General features: G+C 40.3%; 1 protein-coding gene across 1 annotated transcript in view; it reads right to left on the reverse strand.

Moving 5' to 3' along the window:
• Positions 1-22320, reverse strand: part of roraa (RAR-related orphan receptor A, paralog a) — a 307181-nt gene that overhangs the window by 167824 nt on the left and 117037 nt on the right. The window contains exon 2 of the mRNA XM_014124802.3: positions 16542-16562. Coding sequence (XP_013980277.1) covers positions 16542-16562 — 21 coding nt within the window. The remainder of the gene's footprint in view (positions 1-16541; positions 16563-22320) is intronic.

A 22320-nucleotide genomic window follows, 5' to 3' on the forward strand; every position in this document is an offset into this window, starting at 1 on the left:
TCAATCTCTAGACAACAATCATATAACAGGCTTGATGCACCTGCACGGCTGTGTCTCCATATGCCGCTCTCATAACAGCTATTAGTTAGCTTTCCTCCAGATCCCATCACTGTTTGATCAATTCTCAGGCTAGATAGAGTGAGCAAGACTGGAGTGGAGGTCATAGATCATGGCTAGGGAGTGGAGAGGTGAATGGTGGTTTTACATCAACATGGGCTAAATGTGGTAATACCTCATTAGAGAAACTCCATAGCGTACTCTCCTGACTATATGCAAAATAATAATCTAAGCAGATGCACAGTGCTCCTCCCTCATGTTATTCAAAGCAGAACTCCTGATCATCATTATCATACACAGTAGTCTGAATTATAGACTTGCCTGCAGACCCAACGGGCATATAGCAGGCCTACCATACATATTACAGTACCTTTTTTCTCCATCCAACCCAGTCGACTGAATGTCATATACAGTATGTACACATTCTGGAAGGTGACATGAACATTCTGAGAAAATATATTCTGTCCCTAAACTGTCACACTTGTGCATGGGAATAAATATGAATTTTAAGGAATAAATAGGAATAGGACTAAACAGTTGTGAGGTCTGGTGGACTAGACTAGAGGGTTTTCAGTGAGTGCTGTGTCGTGATAGTGAGCCCTGGGGAGGCCCCTGGAGGGAGAGGGAAAAACCCCACTTGTCCTGTGACTCACAGCCCTCGCCTCTCCTCTGCATGGCTGCACACACCTTTTCACTGCAGCTCCCCGCCCATTGATTGATCTGAGCCCCAGCTCCATGGGATCCACTGTTCCTCTACTACCACTACAGCACGCATCCGTTCACATGCCCTCATCAAGACAACAGCTTTAACTCGAGTAGATGAGTTACTAGAACAATGTACTCCTTGGGACAGATCCAACTAAAAGTAATTTACAACTGTCATCTATAACCATAATTATATCTGAGTGAACCCTTTACAAACAGAGCGCAGCAGACACAGCTTTGGTTTAATTTGGAATAAAATATTTTATTTTAAAAAAGGCTGTTTGGATGCATTCCTACCACCTAATTGCCACATAATTACATATATTTAAATACTACAATAGTTGGAGTTCAAACACTTCCATTTTGATGCTATCAATTACCTCTTTATTCGTCAATTCCAGCCCCTTAAATATTAATATGATTCCATAATGAGGCTGAGTGGTCGGAATCACTCACTGTCCCTTAAGGCAGCTCTGCTGTGGACCACGAGAGCACAGGCCTTGTCTGATGAATATAATCAGCACATTAAACTACACTTCACCACTCATTCCCGTCTGGTTAAATATTTTGTCTTCTTCTATGTCTGGGGAGAACAGTGAAAGGCTTGGAGCCCAGTCTGCAGGTGCCTACTTTAATAACCACATTTTCAACGGTTCTGTTTGTGTACAACACTGCCAAGACAAATTAAAACATGCCTCTGCGTTTTTAAGTGTGTGTGCGTGCATCCAAGCATGTATGTGTTGACTCTGAATTGCCCTACAAGGACAGTCTAGTGTAGAGGACACCACATTTGACATTTAACAAGAAGCTAAAGCTGCTTAAACAATTACCAGCCGACAAAACTGTCATTTTCTGCCTGATTCTTACAGGGATTCCTCCTTGTCTCCTATTGGCCTAGAGGTACAGCTCCTTGTGCTTACAAATGAGCCCTGTGATAAATTCTGAGGGGTCAATGGTTTACAAGCAGAAGGAGGACCTTTTAATTACTGCCTGATGAGGGCTGAAAAGAGACACTCCTCAGTTGACTGCAGCCAGCCAGTGAGAAATTTGTCATTTAAAATCATTGACATTATTGCATTTCAAAAAGCAATTTCCTCAAATTGCTGAAGAAGTTTCTAAAATCAGACATCCAATTAGAATGTGATTTTTGAGGGTGGAATTAGAGGAGTCACTGTGCTATCAGCACTGTTTGGGGTGCAGACAACCCCGACTCATCTCCAGTGAGAAGCTTTCATGTGCAGGACCCCATATCACGCAACCCTCACAATCTAATTAGCTGCTCTCAAATGGTAGAATAGTGGTTTGGAAGTGCTGCTGTAAACGGCAGGAGATAAGTTGCTTCTCTTATTGCTGCATTTATCGACAGATCCTCCCTTTTAAGTGGCATGTGAATATGAGCGACCATGCGACCAACTCATCGCTATTAAGACAGAAAGTTTATACACTGTGAAATGAGCACGATATTTAACACCATCACAGGGAAAAATAAATCAGTATACTTTGCATACAACTTTTGACAGGACCTTGTATCATTGATATAGTACTGTGAACTCATGATACTCCATGCAATACTACGATGCTCTATAGTTAAGATCCATCATGACCTTTTACAGATGTAGGATCTTAATTTGATCACTCTTTTGTTGCTGAGAATTTTCTTGCACAGCAGAAAATGTAAACGTGTAGTCTATTCAAGGTTTAAAAATGCTTCTAAAGTTTGTAATTTTCACTTTAAAATGTCAGACTTGATTTGATCTAACGAAAAATGTATCACCCCCTACAAAAAATGTCCATATATTTTAATCCACATAATAATTCATATTTCCTGTTGCTGCAGGATTATTTTCCTGCTGTAGCAAACTGGTTCAAATTAAGATCCTACATCTGTACGTCCTTTAGCGAAACGCAGTGACTGCAGAATCATGCACATTCACAAATACAATAGTCACACAAACACTCACTCACAGTCATACACAGACAGACACACAGACACACACGCAAACACACACACACACACACACACACACACACACACACACACACACACACACACACACACACACACACACACACACACACACACACACACACACACACACACACACACACACACACACACACACACACACACACACACACACACACAGTAAGTCTTGGCAACCAGTGAACCATGAAACATCTTTATCTCTCTCTGTTCCCATAGCAACGAGTGAAATCATTTCCCCTTACAACTTTGTTCTCCACTCAAAAATGTTACCATCTGCTAAAAACATATAGAGAAAAGCGAGCCAAAGAGAAAAGTTATGTGATGAATATTTCAGAGGGCCTGCGCTGGCGGCTGCAGGCTTTATGGTCCCTGGCCAACAGCTTCCCAGGGGACAAAAAACTGCCACCTCCTTCCCCTCCATAGATAAAGCTCACAGGGATGTTCTCTTTGGTGAGAAGGCTGTTTACTGGCAGTTCCATAGGGTCTTATTCTTTTACTGGGCTTTATGTCTCTCTTTCCATTGTATGCGTTTCCTGACACATGAGAAACCCAGATAATTTTATGGAGTGCTATACAAGGTCATATTGTTCTGAGCACTGTATCACTCTTTATGGCCATGGACCCTTACAGTAAAAAACCTTCAATATATAGTCTAGAGCTGCATGTTCCACCACCACCAGAAAGCCTAGGACACAGTGGTACTAGACCGCTCTCCTCTCCTGCCCACTCTGGACTTGTGCCAGAGAGCTTCACATGGGCTGAAACCCCATTGTGTTCCAGTGAGTTTCCTCCTGGTGCAATACATCATGGGCGGACAGAACACTGCCCAGGAATAAAAGGGACAACTGAGGCCGTATATTATGTACAAAAGCATCCAATCCATAAAAGTCAGCATTAATAGCCAGGCCAGCAATTACATTTTTCATCTACAATGAGGCCAATTAGAAGAGTTGAAATGAGCTGTTGGAAAGATGCCCATTCTTTACGGCCGTGTCACAAGACACAGCCACATCATTTATTCCCCCCGCTGCCCCCTCACCTGCCAGAATTTATGGCTCACAACAACCTCATTATTGTGGTTAATCTGGATTATTATATATGTTCCTCCTCTCCTGACCAACATCAACAGTTTGTGGAGCATATGTGGCAAGTCTGTGGTCTTCTGCTGACCTTGTGTCTAACATTACTCTGGAGGACTGAGACTCCGCACAACAGATGGGCCAGACGAAGTCCAAGCACTGGGTTCAGGGGAGTAAAACAACACAGGAAAACTATACTGTACATCACTTCCAACACATTGTTTAATTTAGATTTCTGGGAGCAAAATTTAGTTTGGTTTTACAAGGCTAAGACGTGACATGCGGTCCAAAGGAAATGTTTGTCTTTTTTGTTGCAAAGTGTAATGAGAACTTATGTTCAACCACAGACATGTAACAAGCACTATGGTGCATTTCTGAGGTTAGTTTTCTTCAGTGTGGTTTCTGGAATGTACAGTATGTACTTGTACTTTTTCAGCCCAGTTTACTGCAGAAACTTGACTCAAAGTGCATTTCTGAGTGCAGTTAAATCACCATCCAATATATTCTAGAAAGTATTTTGTTGACATATAATCTAGAGAATTATAATACATTGAGCAAATGTGTGAAATCCTTTAGTTGTAAATTGTCATCATCAAATTTTTACAATAAGTTGTTTATTTTACCAGAGACTGGTAAATGTAAAACGTTCAGTATGATAACAGAATGGCTGAAGATTGTATAAGGCCACAACACCATGCTGTGGAGGAGCCTGTGTGGTAGATTTTGCATTGGGTTTGCGTTCAGTCTTGCCTTTGTCCTTCTCAATGATTGAATATAAATGTACCAGTGCAGGACAAAGGTAACCACTCAAGAATTGCTGCACCTGCTTTCAATTGCACCTGTTGAATGACTGTTTGCTTTTTTCATCTTACACTTTCTATGTACTTTGAAAGTCTCATCTACAGACAAACTGTCAGGGGGAGATACGCTGCAGGTAAACCTGATATGTGTGACACTGGACACTCTGTCAAGCAAATGAGAACAGGTGTTCACATTAAGGTTGCAAAGAGGGGGTACATTACTGGAAATGTTTGACGTTTACCCATAAACTACCAAAATGTTTGTATCTTTCAAGGATTTTACGTAATCTATCACAAGACATCTAGTGGCACTTTTGGGTACTTCAGATTATCACAGGCGTCTAATCATCTCTGGCCCTCTATGTGGCATTATCACATGTAAAATATATGAAATAATAAATACGATGATTTTAAAATAATAAAATGACAAAGCTGTAAAACATTATCCTAAATATAAACCATCGAATTAGTGAATACAATTGGTGTTTAATAGGGTTTCAGCATAAAGTATCCTTTATATTTTTAATTTGACTATGTCACTATGCATTTGTTGTTAATGTTTTGATGCAAACCTGGTGGCAGTTGTGAACACAGTCAATAGTTGGAAGAGTTTCAGAGTTAATAGAAAATAATACCATTGTTGATTTGATCCTTTTTTTCATTAAATAGTAAAAAAAATTCTTGAACCATATAGTCTATCTACTGGAAACTCATGGACAATATGGACACAGATATAATAAATTAATAATATATATGAATCATTGTTTAAAAGTATAAACTACCAAAATTAGGCTAGATTGCCATAGATTTTACATTTTAGTCATTTAGCAGATGCTCTTATCCAGAGCAACTGAGTGCATACATTTTCATACAATTTTTTTATTTTTCATACTGGTCCCCCATGGGAATTGAACCCACAACCTTGGCGTCGCAAGCACCATGCTTTACCAACTGAGCCACACAGGTCCATTTTTACTTAATTACCAAAATTCTTGAAGATTCCGGTAACTTTGGTAAATTACCGATAGCTTTGCAACCCTAGTTCACATACTTAACATGTACAAAATATAGTACGCAAAGGGAGGATGGTGGGTGCATAATATTGGTTCAAACTTAAATCCTGCATCTTGTCCTCACTGTGTGACTAGATCCCTAGACTTAAAGGGATAGTTTGCCCAAATTTCAAAATGACATATCAGTTTGCTTGCCCTGTAAGTATTCTATGGACAACATATGACATCAATCCATGCTTTGGTTTAGTTTCTCTGCGACTGTTTCCACATGTTAATGTAATAGCATTAGTGTCACAAATCCCATTCAAGTCACAAATCCCATTCACGGGACCAATATTAGCATTTTTCGCGCATCATGTTCAAAACATCTTTAAGTTACTTTGTTGAGCTTCACAAGCATTTTTTATATACTTTCGGATTATTTAAACATGATGCACAAAAAAAGCTAAAATTGGTCCCATGACTTGAATGAGATTTGTGCCACAAATTCTAAAACGTTAGCATGTGGAAACAGTGCCAGGGAAACTAAGCCAAAGCATGGATTGCTGTAACATCTTGTCCATAGACTGCTTACAGGGTAAGGAAACCAATGTGTCATTCTGTATTTTTTAGTGAACTATCCCTTTAAGTCCAAACTTTCCTCTCCTATCCCCTCTACCTCCCTATTGTAGCTTACATAGCCCAGGAAAGAGGAGGTGGCATGGGGGGGTTTAATTTGGCACTTGTGGCCCCATGAGGAGACAGCTTTGCCTGTTAAATAATCAAAAATCGAGTCAAAATGCCCCATTTGGAACAGCGTGTTTCCTAATGTAAAAGTGGTAGGTGGCACATTTCAAGTGGGCTTTGATTGATCCCCAGCTGTTTGGGAAATTGTTCCTCTTCCCTGAATTGAGGTCAGAGTGATAAGCATTGTGGGCACCTCCTCTAGGTGTGCTTCTCACATGCCCTCATCCAGGTGTGTGTGTGGCACCGCTGAGGTAGAATCACCCTATCCACATGTACTTTACTGAGAGTCTCTCTGCGCCAGCACAAACTCAGTGGGAAGAAGGTGAATAAGACAACTTGAAAACAAGGCCTAAATAATAAGCAAACTTAATCATAAAGGTAGGCTAATTGTTAGTACAAATGTACTAATAAAATATTAATAAATTACACAAACCATTATGAATGAACTATATGTTATAATTACAATGATTAAATTGAAATTGTAAAAAATGTCACCTTTGCTTTGTATTTACATAAAGCCTACCATATATCAGGCATTCCAAAGTTGGTTAAGTCACCTAACATATTGTCTTAACTCATACTCCTAAACAGTGTAAAACACTACAGGATGGTTACATTTTCTTCATTTTCCTTGAGAAAATCAACCGATGATTGAAGACGTTGTCTTGATGTATTTTCCAATCACTTATAATTTAGAGGAACATTTTCAATGTCTGATGAGATTATTACCTGTACCCTAGAGCCACTAAATATGACTGCCATTTTCTGGTACGAGGAGTCAACTGAAGTATCCTGAGTTTCATCTGAGTTTGTAGGATTCATTGTTTCCTTAAAGCCTAAATACACCATGAGAGTTTTAGAGAAAGTTAATCAAAGAACAAAGGAATTCTGCCATGAAAGGCAATTTCCATTTACACCAAGCAGCATTACCACCAGTGGCAGCTGTTCTTTTTTTCTATTTCAGTTATTTTTCCAACCTGGAGGATAATCAAAGCCTTCCACAAAAGTAGGGGGGACAGTGACAGAGAAATGAAATAAAAACTACATGAGCAGCCATACATTTCTAATGGAACTCTCTTAATCTTGAAAGGGAGACTTTCAATAGTGAATTAGTCTTTTTTGTATTCCTTTAATGCTTCCCAGAGAAATATGCAAATCTCTGGCTAATGGTAACAGCAGTGACAAAGGAGCAAGTTCTACTCTGCTAGTCTGTGCTATCCAACCAGGGGTCCTGTATGTGGCCAGCATAATGAACTGCCCGCAGCCTAACAGAGCAGAGCAGGGCCTTCTGGAACCACTCATTAATGAAGACATCTGGATGGCCTCCACAAGACACAACTCTATCTTCTCCCAGCCAACACTTTAGTCAAGGCTTTGGTCAAAGTTTCACTTCACAAGGTTGTAATTTTAACCAGGGTATTCAACGGATTCATGAACTATTAGTGTACTGAAGCGGTATAGAAGATTTTTTTTCCCCCATTTGTTTTCTAGTCCTGGTTTTTGGGTGTGTGTTGCTAATGATAAAATTGTTATTATAGTTATAGTATTTTAGTCATGGAATTAATGTTATTCTGAATTTCAGGAGCCTGGCAGATCCCTGGCAGTTTGTGTTTTAGAATGTAGAATTTGGGGGATAAAGATTTTGGAAAGGAACGATATCACTGTAATTTACAAAAGCTTCTACCTGATAGCATTTTCAATATTGAGACATTTTGGTGGAAAGAATAATATCATATTATAGTATCATATTTTACAGTCTATAATTCTCAAATGAAAAACATTTGAAAGCTGAACGCAAATGTGTGCATGTGTAGGAACTAAATGTTGTAACAAATTGCAAAAGAATATGCTTCAATGTAGTAATACATATTAGCAAAAATAGGCACATAACTAGCATCATATCAGTTTGAAGTTTCAGAGCTTAAAATCGATTGATACAAAACTAAATCAATAATGTAGGAATTATACACTGGCAAGGGGCAATATTATTGTTCACTGAAGTAAAGCTATATTGTAAGTTATGGATAGTCATGTAAAATAACACTTTCGATACATCATAATTATTGAAAGATCAATATCAAATACTGTACTAATGCAGGGAGAGACTTCAATATTCTGTTTCATATCCGTAACTGTATCCATCATTAGGGGGGCAGATAGTCTAGCGTTTAAGATCTTTAGGCCAGTAACAGAAAGGTCACTGGTTTGAATCCCTGAGCCAACTAGGTGAAAAATCTGTTGATGTGTCCTTAACCCTAATTGCTCTCGATATGCGCGTTCGCTAAATTACAAAAACAATATTTAAACAAATGTCATGAGAAATGATGAAAATACATTGAAATAAGCATTACAAATCCATACTTTTTAATTTTGGGGGCTGGCTGGCAGGGTAGAAATGTGGTTAACTAGTAGAGGCTGAGATAATCCTTTTATCTAGATCCCTGCTGCAGGGTATACCAAACACTCCCTGATTAAAAATGGAAACGTGGGCAACCAACAGTTTAAGAATCATGGGCTCTAAACAGATAAGGCGGAACGTCTTGTTGCTATGGCAGTGCATATGGAATGACTTGCCACACTGTTCTCCCTGTCTAATATATTCACATTTATGAAATATTTCATAAGTAGCATAGCAAATGCTAAATATAAAATCCCAGGGAGATGCTCTACCCTTTCGCAGTTGGAGTTGTGGAAAAATTGTTCTCAAGCTACAGTGCTTTTGATTTCTTCATCTTCCTTCTCCTCAATAAGGGAAAGCCCTGCGAAAATTTTCCGGCTCTCCACACTGCCAGATAGAACCAGTGAACAAAAGAGGCGATTTGATCTGTTCATGTGGGAAATCAGATCCCCGTCTGAGATGTATCCAATGCGCTCCAGGATACCGTTAAGCAACGGCCACAAATAAAGGAAAATTATCACATAGAAATGCAGAGAGGGAGGGCTTATATAAGGAATAGAAACATGTAAATTGTCCATTAGATAAATCAGAACTCTCCAACAGAGAGAGTGGGAACACCATAGACTGTAGCAACCAAGTAAAATAAATGCAAAAAGGTATTACTAGTCACGGTGTGTGTATTATCAGAACTGCCTCCTACAAAGCACACACAGTGAGGTATGACAGAGGACACATTCCCCCCTCGCTCAATCTGGTGTGACAGAGCAGGACAACTGCATGGCCCTTTTCTCCTGTCAATACTCCCAGCATCCATTTTCACCTGGCTGACACCTTTTACTGGTCAAGGGATGAATAAATCACACTTAGTGTTCTCCCCTGGTACTTTGACTAAAAAAAACATCTCAACATGAAGGAGGACTGCAGTGTTTCCCTGTCATCACTGCCCCTGAGGTATGGTGAAACATTTCCGCCCATAAAATACCATTTTTCAAAGAACCTTATTTCTCTTGTAATCTATCCGCCACAATGGATGGCTTCTGGGATGCGTTTAATTTCATCTGAACACAAACAATCTTTCAAAGGGTTTAATAACAGTTACACAAATTAGCTTCATTAATAAGCTACTAATAGAATAATAGTGCTGCCATCTTATGCAGCTCAACAGTAAAGGTGTGAGGCAGGAAAAAACACATCTGGGACTATTGTCTCTGAGCACTCCGAGCTTCATTAACAGAATGCCCCAGAATGCACACATACAATTAAAATATGCTGATCACTTTCTCATTGTTTACACTGTAGTTATCCATACGCTTTTTTTGCACATGCAGTGACACATAATGTATTATGTAAATATGCAAAGGCAATCACAAAGAAGTCAATTAGGTGGAGATGATACTTACCAATATTAATTTGATCATACAATAACGGTCTGAAGTCAAATTGGTAAAAGCGTGAGATCTTGTTGGCCCACTTACAGTACATGCTCTGGCATTCATAAGCAGCCCTATAAAAGAACTGTCAATTAATAATCATATCAATGGATGGAATCAGTGAATGAATGGCTGCAGCAATGTTCTGACAAGCACAACTGGCGCTGCATAACAGATTTGGCACAATTAGACAAAATAACAATTAAGTCATTCACACGACTTAGTATCTCGTTTAAACAACTTAGGACTCTATTTTAACAATCTAACGCAATGGTAAATCTTACCGCAGGCGGTAGCGCTATAGGTTCAGGGGTGTGTCAGAAATATTTTTGCCATTTTCTCTAAGGTCTGAGTTTTGAAGAATTAAACAAGTTGTGGGTGTGTCTAGGCTTGGCCACTCACTGGTCAAACAGAATGTGCTCCATGGCAAAATATGTGTTGTATTTACGGTACTCCAACTCCAATTCCAATGTTAGTCCGTTATAGTTAGTTAAATGGCTTACAGAAACGAAATAACAAAATGTCGACCTATCCCATCTTTGCTAAATAGGTTAACTTGAACCCATTTGCATTCCACATTGTTCTAAGTATTTGTATGGCTTCAATAGCATTCACATGGATATAGGGGCTAGGCCTACTGTAAATTGCATTATGGCTGAGCATGGACATACCAAACATTGTCAATAAGAAAGATTCAATTTATTATTGATAAGGCCAGAAAATAAAATGTAGAATTGTAATCAAATTCTAAACAAAACAAAACAACAACTTGTTTTAAACAGGCACCATAATTCCTCCCCATGGGCATATAATATTAAAACAACGCAGTTCATGGAGGGTTTTACGCACATCCAAAGGTTTCACAGTAGCTGGACAAAGATCCAATATAAAGAGAAAGGGAGAATGTCCACTAACCTTTATACTGCTCCCAAATAGGCCTATGGTTTATGAACGTAATTGGAATCATCTTACAGATCAGATCACATTCACAAATCTCCAGAAATTCAAGCGCTCCACGGACTTTGTCACCATAAAACCAGGAAGATGAATCATTCTAATATGTTTCCAGGTTACAGATAACTTCTAAATACGAGGTTCACCGGTATTCACCAAGGTTCTCATCTCTCGTTTCATGATGGGCATGGGCACGTAGCCTACATCATGGAGGGGGTTTTAGGCACGTCCAAAACGGGACCTGCTAAAATAATGTGGACCTGTCTACAATGCATAGATAAAAAGGGAATGTCAGCTCACTGTTTTGCTCCTCTCAAACTTGATATTTTATTAAAGCCTTGGTGATTAAGATTTACTTCCAAGCGGTTTCAGGAGCCAAACCCTTTATCGACAGTCTTGACTACTTTGCGATTCCATTCGGCATACAAATAAAAGCCTTTGTTGAGAGGAGGAGTAGGTTATTCTTGTTTTTTAATAAAATCAAATGAAATGGGAATAAAAAGAATATACAGGCACCAAAAGCACATTAGGCTACTCTTGTGCCATGCGCATATGGGCAGTTTGCGTCATGGCTGGACAGGCTGCGTTTCCACTGTCAAAATTCATGGCATAACCAACTCTGTTACCACTAAAACCAGCTTTTGGTTGGTTTTAAATATCCATATCAGTGCTGCGAGCTGATATTAGACAGGTAAATTGCCGAACCTGGCATTAGGGCTGGAAAATGCCAGAGCGGCAGTTTTTACATGGCGAATTGCAAACTAACGTGTGTTTGACACTAGCGCTGCCTTAACACATGCTGAAAATTGCGCCCTTTGTATCTCGTTTGAACTACTTTGTTTATTTTTTTTTAATAACTAAGTCGTTTAAACAAGATACAAAATCATTAAAATAAGATGCTAAGTCGTTTGATTGAGATAGTAAGTTGTTCAGACGAGATAATTCCAAGAGTCATTTATAAAAAAAGATTTGCCTTGGGCTTCCATACAATTTATACATTAATAGCAAAAAAATATCTATATTTTCAAAGAAAGTTCACAAATAAAATGACAAATAGTGATGGATTTTAGTAAAGAAAACATTAGTTAATTAATGTTGAATTAGCGATGAGGTGAAGCATCATAAATTCAGACAACAAGGGGTTGTCTAGCCGATGAAAAACAGCACTCCTGGATCTGATCTGCCTGTACCTGTGTGTATCTTTCAAAAGCTCCCTGACACTTTATCTTTTCCATCTCGCTAGATTACACCTCCAGGGTTCAGGTGGGAATCAATCATTGCTATTATTACCTGAAGTCACAACATGCATCTATCACCGCTAAGGTTACCATAACCTTAATATTAGCCAAGAAAAGCCTCTCTAATAAACAGCAGAACGGATGGCCCGGGTGGTGGGATTTCATCTTCCTTTCACTTTTAATAAGGTACTCTGAGGAATAAAGATTACAGGCCATATTTAGCATGCAGAACAAATCAGCCTCTTCCTCCCCTCCCCTCTTTATTGTAGTTAGTCATTAGGATCTAGGCTGGGGTACCTAGTTCTAGTGGAAAGAGGCATTCCCTGGTTCAACAGCTAACCAGCCACGCTGCCTGTCTAACTGCCTGCTACCTGCCCGCTCTGCTTAGTTCTCCTGCTACAGTATCGTATCGCCTGCAACGTCTGTTAATAAGGCTGGGTGTATGGAAACAGTGGTGTGGCTCATCATGCCCAGCTAGACCAGTGGGAATCACAGCACTGTAAACTGTGAGGGCATGACTGGTTCAAGATGATTCTCCTCTTTAATAATCCACTATTACACAATAAAGTATGTGTAAAACAAGATGCAGAGAAAAGGGGGCATTAGGTTAAAATGGCTAAGGATTAAGAGAATGTGGTCAAGTAGGAATCTCAGACAGCATCAGTGCAGGAGTTGACACAAGGTCATGTTTACACACAGCACCCCCTAACATGAATCATTAATTTTCGTTCAAATGAATATCAACAGCCAAATAAATTAGCATCACTGCAGCCAGAGAACCAATAATATACCTCCAATTAGACTATCATTAGGGCATCAACTCGGATAATAAATTCAAAGACATTTATTTTGAATATATTCTAAGGAATTTTCACTTTGAAACCAGTCTTGTTATTCCCCTGAACCTCCAGCAACAACACTCATTACAGTGGCTTGAAAACCAGAAGTGGAGACATGTAAATATTTAAAGCTCCCACAAATATATAAATATTCATTCAGGAATTATTTGACGCACTAAATAAATAATCCCTTGTTAAATAAATGACAGCCTAAATAAAATTTTAAAAACAGGATCTGGGGAAATGAAGAATTAGACAGGGACGGATTCTGGCAAGAGGAGAAGGAGAGAAGGGATAATGTCAGTTACCACCCCACCCCATTTGAATTCCTAATGGCAGACATGCAAACGCACTGAGCTAATTAAAGCCCAGCGACCAATTAGATGAGCTTTAGCTGCAACTTTAGGGGGAGGTACCGTGGCAGAACCTCAGAGGGGAATATCGATATCTGTTGAGAAGGTGGAGCAGAGGAGACAAGCCACCGAAAAAACACATCTCTGATGCCGCTACTACTGCCCAACGGTGAAAGGGATAGCAGTTAACGGTTCTATGGGTTTTTCTTTCCAGACGTTGCTGGATAAACATGACCCCTTTCCACAGTGCCATGTGGCAGTGACTCACTGAGGATGTGGGGCAGTAGAGGAGAGAGGAAAACCCAATATATTCAGGAGTAATTCAGAAGCAATATATTATCTCCTGTAGCCTTTTTCTAGGCTGTTGCTTCAGCGTGAAACTATTAGCCTATATCAAACTAACGATTGGGACATGCATTACAAATACAATACACATAGCCAAAGTCTGGGTGATGTTCTCATCAAAAACATGATTGATACATATAGATTTTCCTATATAATACCTGTCTGCTGTGTGTCCTAAACCTGTCCTCTACTGACAGGTGGGTAGTCCTATAGGCTCACCCCACACAGGAGAGAGGCAATCTTAGGTCTGGCCTGGGACCATTCTCCTCTCTGTCTATCTTTCTCTCTCTGCTCTCTGAAGGGCCAGGCATTTATGCTGCCTGAGCCTGTCCTATCACACACTGTGCGACAGGAACAAGGCTTTTGTGATGGCCATGATTTGTCTTTTGTGTTCCCAGGTAGAATTAAGATGAAATTCTACAGGCAGTCATTGTGTTCCTATCTTCAGAACACTCAAAAAAATATGTTAGGTTTTGAAGGGGTGAAATGAAGCCTGCGGGGCCTTGGCAGGCCTTGCTCTGTTGGGAAATACACTGGGGAAATACAATGGGAACAATTTTGTCCTCCGTTTTTTTACACTCCACTATACCTTAGTCAGTCCTGCCTACTTAGACTTTTTTAAAGGCCCACTGTTGTCAAACATGTGATTTCTCTCCATTTTTTATATATTTCCACACTATAAGGTTGAAATACTGTAATACTGTGAAAACTATGATAATGCCCTTTTAGTGTAAGAGCTGTTTGAAAACACGTTTCTGCCTGTTTTGGTTTGGTGGGATGGAGTTCAAGCCGACCAGTGTACTGCAGGCATTGTTCGCAGAAAAAAGGATTCCCTATTATACAGTAGCAAAGGGGGAAAAATGGGTTCAATCCTTGTGTAAATAAATACACTTTTCGAAGACAATCATGGTACCAATAATTGCTTCTACTGTACCAGATGTATACTTCTATTGCACCTATTGCACCAGATGATAAAAAAATTGGACACGGAAGAAGTTATAAGGATAATTTAGTAGCATATGGCAGCTTGCGGTGGTATAAACTGCATATGTTAAACCTACATAAATCTCCCACAGACCACTCCCAGACAGTCCTAGCAAAATTCTCACTTGAGAAATTTCTCTTTGCTTAGAAGCTATTTTTGTTTCTTTTTGAACATTTTAATTGAAAACAATCACATCAAGGTACTTAATCATTACCCAGAAATGATTTGATATTGGCATTGGACCTTAACAGAACATTATTGTCTCGCTACATGGTCTCTGCCTCTATTTTTCAGTGGGTTTCTGAGAAGAGAGATGACAGCAGCCACTTTGCCAGAGTCTGCCAGACCCTTAGGGTGTATCAGCCCCATCCCTCAAAGTGTTCCATATGCAAATAAAGTTTGGGATGGCGGCTTTCAGATGTGATAATTATGGATTTATTTGTAAGCTGTCACTTCTCTTAATGCTCAGGGACATCAAAATAAGTTCAAATAGAAGCATCAGAGAGGATCACATTTGCTGGAGTACCACAGATTCAAAGAACACGCGAAACCCATGACGCTGAAGGTCTGTCAATAAGCAGTCTTTTAGACAGCAATGTGCTGCTGAGACCTTCATTGCATACAACCTGGTTTGAAAAGTGCCGCTAAATATATTCAGATTTTCCACATTTTGTTAGTTATTCCAACATCAAGGCACTTTTATCAGCGGGTGACATACTAACAAAGACAGAGAACACATTCCTCCCCCCCCCCCCCCCCCCCCCCCCCCATATGGACTGTGTAATAGTGTACAAGTCACATTCTCTTTGATAAAAATATACAGGAATATCTGTTTACATTTTCACATTGTGGAGAGGGTCGGATTGTGCTCAGTGTTGAGTTGTAAGAAACCTTTCTGACATATTTTTTTTTAAATATCCTGTTTCCCTTGAAAGTCAGACCATGGCTACCATTCAGTATCACTACAGGAGAATATCATTGAACAAACGTGAAGATAGCACAATATATTTATGTCCATGCACAAAAGGAGGGAGAAGAGCAACTACTTGAGACCTGACACTTGCATTTGAGAGAGAGAGAGAGAGAGAGAGAGAGAGAGAGAGAGAGATATAGACAGATGTTCCCAGATTTGGCAGCAGGGGAGGCCAGGGTATTGTGTCTACTGCCTACCTGAGACTGCCTCCCTGATGGAACTTAATGGCTGTGCCTGGAGAGTGCTATCTCCCACCTGCAAAATTTTCAAACATTGGCCTGTCCTCTTCTATGAAAGTTCTCTGTCACTGTATAACTGCACATTAAGGGATGATAAAAACCGATGGAGTCTACCCATCCATCTTGATTTTCCTGTGTTAGCGGGAAAAGACCAGAATACCTGCCACTCAGTGGAAGAACACTGGAACTGTAGCTCTGCTCTGTGTGACTGCCTTGCAACGGTTGCAGAGGAAGAGACTGCCTAGCTAACACATCGGAAGGAAATAAATACCAAATGCAGGAATGTGAGGCCTTTAAACTAATTTTCTTGAACATAAATATGGTCATTTTGTTAGACACAAATATGTTATTTTGTTAGACACAAATACAATCATCTGTTGATGCTGACTGACATACAGTTATAATATGTAGTTCACTTACCTTGCTTGTTCGTGAGTCCACCTACACAGAAGTACATATTTGGTCAATGATATGAGTGTACGTTTAGAAAGTGAGTGGTTCCATCTATTTTTAAATAACTCAATGAGTGTTCTGGATTATGAGACAGGCATTATGACACTTACCTTTTGTACATCAGGTTGATGAAACAGCGAGGCACAGCACACATCATCACCAAACAAAAACAGAAAAAGGAGAAACACATTAATAACATACAATATCACTAACAGTGACAATTCAAGCAAAATATTATTTTACATTGCTTTTGTAACTATCTCTATTTCAGTGGTCCCTGGTGTACTGTAATTTATGACTGGTTGAATGACAAATACACACCATAGACAATAGACTACGTTTTAATAGTGGATCTGTTTGGGGAGTAGAGCCAGCCCTTCGCTGGTTGCAGGGTGCAGTGAAAAAAAGTACAGCACTTACAAAGCACAGCATCATTTGTTTTGCAGGTTCTTTACCTACAGTATAAGCCTTTACTAAAACTCAGACACACGCTCAACGGGTAACCTTCACAGTAATACCAACGTGCTACTTCACAATGACACTTTGCCTGCCTCAAAGCACACTCACTCACTCACACTCTCTAGCTCCAGCACACAAGATAGCATCTGATGAGTAGTGCGATCTAATTGAAGTGTAGATTACTATCACTTGTGTGCTTGCCAGCTCAAAATAATACAAAAGCATGGAGGGAGAAGATAGGAATGTTGTTCCACTGTGGAACAGTACAGTAGCTGTCCAGACTGACGCAATCTGCCTGTCTCCAGAAGACACCCTGGTGCTTAGAAAGAGAATGGCCCCCACCGCAGTCCAGCTGGGGGTGAGTCGTGTGTGACAGACAGGTCCAGACATGTCCCTCTCTCACAGAGACACTGAGGACTTGGTGTTGAGAGACATAAAGTGTTGGAGGACGTGGGCCGGCATCACTGAGAGCTGACTGGCAGCTGTAACGGGAGTGACATGTCAGCAGTAGGGTAGTAGGGGACCCTGGCTGGATGAGCCTAAGCACTTACAGTTCAAGGACATAGACACATGAAGAGACTTAGAGCCTGGCAAACTATACAAACAAACATGATCCTGCTCTGCTCCTGTGGACCCAGTCAGGATGGGATATGTCTGGAATTACACTAGAAATCTGCAATTATGCAGAGATAGTTGACATACAAAACAGGACATACAAATCAAATCAAATGTTATTTGTCACATGCGCCGAATGCAACAGGTGTAGACCTTACAGTGAAATGCTAACTTACAAGCCCTTAACCAACAAAACAGTTGAAAAATAAGAGTTAAGTAAAAAAATTGCTAAGTAAAACATTTTAATAAAAAATATATATAAATATATATATAAAACTTAAAGAGCAGCAGTAAAATAACAGTAGTGAGGCTCCCGAGTCGAGCAGTGGTTTAAGACACTGCATCTTAGTGCAAGAGGTGTCACTGCAGTACCTGGTTTGAATCCAGGCTGCATCACATCTGGCCGTGATTGGGAGTCCCATAGGGCGGCGCCCAGTGTAGTCTGGGTTTGGTCGGGGTAGGCCGTCATTGTAAATAAGAATTTGTTCTTAACTGACTTGCCTAGTTAAATAAAGGTTACACATATATACAGGGGGTACCGGTACAGTCAATGTGCAGGGGCAAGTGTATTCCCGCAGCATGATAACATTGACCTGCTGTAACAAACCCTTGGTGGAAAAAGGAATTCTAAGACCAATCAACAGAAATAGAGGGGGAGATGATGAGAGAAAGAGACAAATAGAGATAGAGAAAAATAGATAAAGCACCAGAAATGAAAAAAAAATGATCAGGTTGAAGTGAAGGAATAAAGTCTGTCAGTGCTCTCAGGAAGGAAGGCCTCATTACTGTACCTCGTGGGCACTCACTCCAGTTGGCCTTTGAAGTTCTTTGGGGTACACCCTTCCATGAAACGAGCATCGTTAATCCACTTGTTAATCAAGTGTGTTCCTGAGCTCATGTCTGAAGTGGCCCTTTCCTCCTTGGGAAATCCAAAGCTTTGAAAGGAGATTGTAGATCAAAAGAGAGGGGATATTTTATTTTATAGACTATTCAGTCAGAGCAACATAATATTGCTTGTAGCAAATCCTACATTTGTGTACACAAGCTCATAATGCAATTTCATATCATGGAATGAATAGGCCTACTGAATTAATATTAAAGAAAGCATTCATGTAATTGCAAACAGATCTTGCAGCTATGTTCTTCTCGATTCCGTAAAGGACTGAATGAACAGTGCATTCAGTCCTTTACAATACAAACCTCAAGATGATTAAAGCACATCTCCTTGGACTAAAAGAATACACAGGAGGAGATTAAAATAAAAACCCTTTCAGGTTTTGAAGGAGGGAGCTTATGTGAGAGAGGGGCTGGGATGGGATGGGTGGGGGCCGTCGTCTCATGGTTGTCTTCCTCGTTTCTCTGCCCGCCCCTGACGAGTGTGTTCTCTCACTTTTCTCCCCAGCAAACAGGAAACAGACAGACAGATGTGAGAATAGGACGCCTCCTCTCGTCTCCTATCTCCTCCCAGCCCTGTGGGCTGCTGCGAGGCAGTGCCATGAAGGCCTAGCGCAGTGACTCCCCCCGCTGCGCCTACAACTCTCCTTTTCAGTTCAATTAATGAGCCATAAATAACCCAATGAAGGTGTCAACAAAGAGTGCAATTTATCATGGCTTTCACCACTGCACTTCATGTGAGGAGAATGCTCATCCGCTTGGCCAAATAGAGACAACAACGTAATAAAAATATTTATTCAGTAGCCGAACACTCCAACCTCAAATTTATCTTGAGCAGAGTGATCTTCACAGGTGCGGTGATTTGACAAATATGTTGGGAATCGTGGGCCTGCTCCTATTGTTAGGGTATCACAGACAGACTGGAAATACATTTGGTTAAGAGCGAGCGACAATATACTCACTAGGCTCCTGTGAGGCTGCCAAGGAGCCGGTGTTAAAGGCACTTCTTTCTGTCTGGGAATACTCTGCTACTCCGCACTGTAGATCACAAGGGCAGCAATTGTCTCCCTCAACAACAAAAAAAAACTAAAATAATGGGGAATTTCTGTTTAGTCCTATAGAGTTGGTATAAGCTGCGGGAAGAATTACTTTATCAGTGTGTCCCACAAATGTCACCTTGAGTAAACTATATGGAGGAAAAATATACAGTACTGAATAATATACAGTAGCCTGTGAATTGAATGGCTGCTAGAAGCAAGCTGCAACTAGAGGTAGTATGGTGTAGTGCTTCTGAGAAAAGAGGAAAACTTATTGAATAATATATGACAGCTGGGTTTTTTGAATCCAACATTAAAAGTGATGACATGAGTACAAACGCAGCTATGCTTCATCTTAGAACCCCAAATCAAAACCTAAGGCTTAAAAGCAATGTTAAACAGCCTATCTTCACAGTGAGATCATTTGCAGGGAAAAAATAAGCAGTGGCTGCTGAATACATGTGAATACAAGCATTTTCAGCCTTGAAGCTAAGCCGGAACTTGAGTGCATATGAATCCTGCTAAACCAATTAATGGTTCCTGTTAACCCACTCATCTTTGGAGAGGATTGTCTTTCTAAATAACACAGGAACACGTCCCCTCTCGAGCAAACAGCCCACACACACTCTGACAAAGACTTACAGATTTTCACTTCAATCTGAGGGCTTTTTCTTACACATCTCAAGCACACTCTTCAACTCACAGATCTTGCGTAACATCACCAATACGGAAAGCCTTTGTCTCGGTATCGATTGAATCCCTTAATCTGAACGCCTCCATACACCAGACACTTTGATGGTTTGTGATACAGTGCATTCGGAATGTATTATTATACCTTTATTTCAAAAAGGAACACAGACTGAGACCCAGGTCTCTTTTACAGCTGGGCCCTGCGTATACATGTTTACACATACAGCTTAGGTACAATGACTAAGAAACTACACAAGACAAACAAAACGATCACAGATAACACAAAAAAATACAGCAACAGATTACATTTACACATAGGTTATTCCCCTAACAGCATAAGAACTTGCATTACCCGAAACAGTTACAAGCAATACAAAAATAAAAATCCTCCAAAAAATGTTTAAAATGGGCAAGTATTCAGACACCTTGACTTTTTCCACATTTTGTTGTTACAGCCTTATTCCAAAATTGATTAAATTGTTTTCCCCCCTCATCAATCTACACACAATACCACTTAATGACAAAGCAAAAACAGGGTTTATATAAAAAAAATGAAATATCATATTTACGTAAGTATTCAGAACCTTTACTCAGTACTTTGTTGAAGCACCTTTGGCAGTGATTACAGCCTTGCATCATCTTGGTTGTGACGCTACAAGCTTGGCACCACTGTATATGGGGAGTTTCTCCCATTCTTCTCTGCAGATCCACTCATGCTCTGTCAGGATGGGGAGCAGTGCTGCACATCTATTTTCAGGTCTCTCCAGAGATGTTAGATTGGGTTCAAGCCCGGGCTCTGGATGGGCCACTCAAGGACATTCAGAGACTTGTTCCGAAGCCACTCTTGCGTTGTCTTGGCTGTGTGCTTAGGGTCGTTGTCATGTTGGAAGGTGAACGTTTGCCCCAGTATGAGGTCCTGAGCGCTCTGGAGCAGGTTTTCATCAAGGATCTCTCTGTACTTTTCTTTGTTAATCTTTCCCTCAATCCTGATTAGTCTCCCAGTCCCTGCCTCTGAAAAAGATCACCACAGCATGATGCTGCCACCACCATGCTTCACCGTAGGGATGGTGCCAGGTTTCCTCCAGAGGTGACACTTGGCATTCAGGCCAAGGAATTCAATCTTGGTTTCATCAGACCAGAGAATCTTGTTTCTTATGGTCTGAGAGTTGGGCTGTCATGTGGATTTTACTGGGGGAGTGGCTTCCGTCTGGCCACTCTACCATAAAGGCCTGATTGGTGGAGTGCTGCAGAGATGGTTGTCCTTCTGGAAGGTTCTCCCACCTCCACAAAGGACCTATGGCGCCCTGTCAGAGTGACCATCAGGTACTTGGTCACCTCCCTAACCAATGCCCTTTTTGCCCGATTGCTAGGTTGGCTGTGCGGCCTGCTCTAGGAAGAGTCTTGGTGGTTCCAAACTTCTTCCATTTAAGAATGATGGAGGCCACTGTGTTCTTGGGGACCTTCAATTCTGCAGAAATGTTTTGGTACCCTTCCCCAGATCTGTGCCTCAACACAATCCTGTCTCAGAGCTCTACGGACAGTTCCTTCGACCTCATGGCTTGGTTTTTGCTCTGTCAACTGAGGGACCTTATATAGACAGGTGTGTGCCTTTCCAAATCATGTCCAATTAATTACATTTATGACAGGTAGACTCCAATCAAGTTGTAAAAACATCTCAAGGATGATCAATGGAAACATGATGCACCTGAGCTGAATTTCGAGTCTCCTAGCGAAGGGTCTGAATACTTATGTAAATAAAGTATTTCTGTTTTTTATTTTTAATACGTTTGAAAACCTGTTTTCTCTATGTCATTATGGGGTATCATTTGTAGATTGATGAGGGAAAAAATGATTTAATCCATTTTAGAATAAGGCTATAACGTAACAAAATGTGGAAAAAGTCAAGGGGTCTGAATACTTTCCGAATAAACTGTACATACTTTATAAATTCAGCAGAATATACAACGGTTAAACAATTCAGATTTTAAAGCACAAAAAACATGTAAAATACTGTAGGTAAATTAACCATTACATTATTAACCAACTATGCC

This window comes from Salmo salar, chromosome 10 (assembly GCF_965601325.2).
Source record: "Salmo salar chromosome 10, fSalSal1, whole genome shotgun sequence".
NCBI classification, from domain to species: Eukaryota; Metazoa; Chordata; class Actinopteri; order Salmoniformes; family Salmonidae; genus Salmo; species Salmo salar.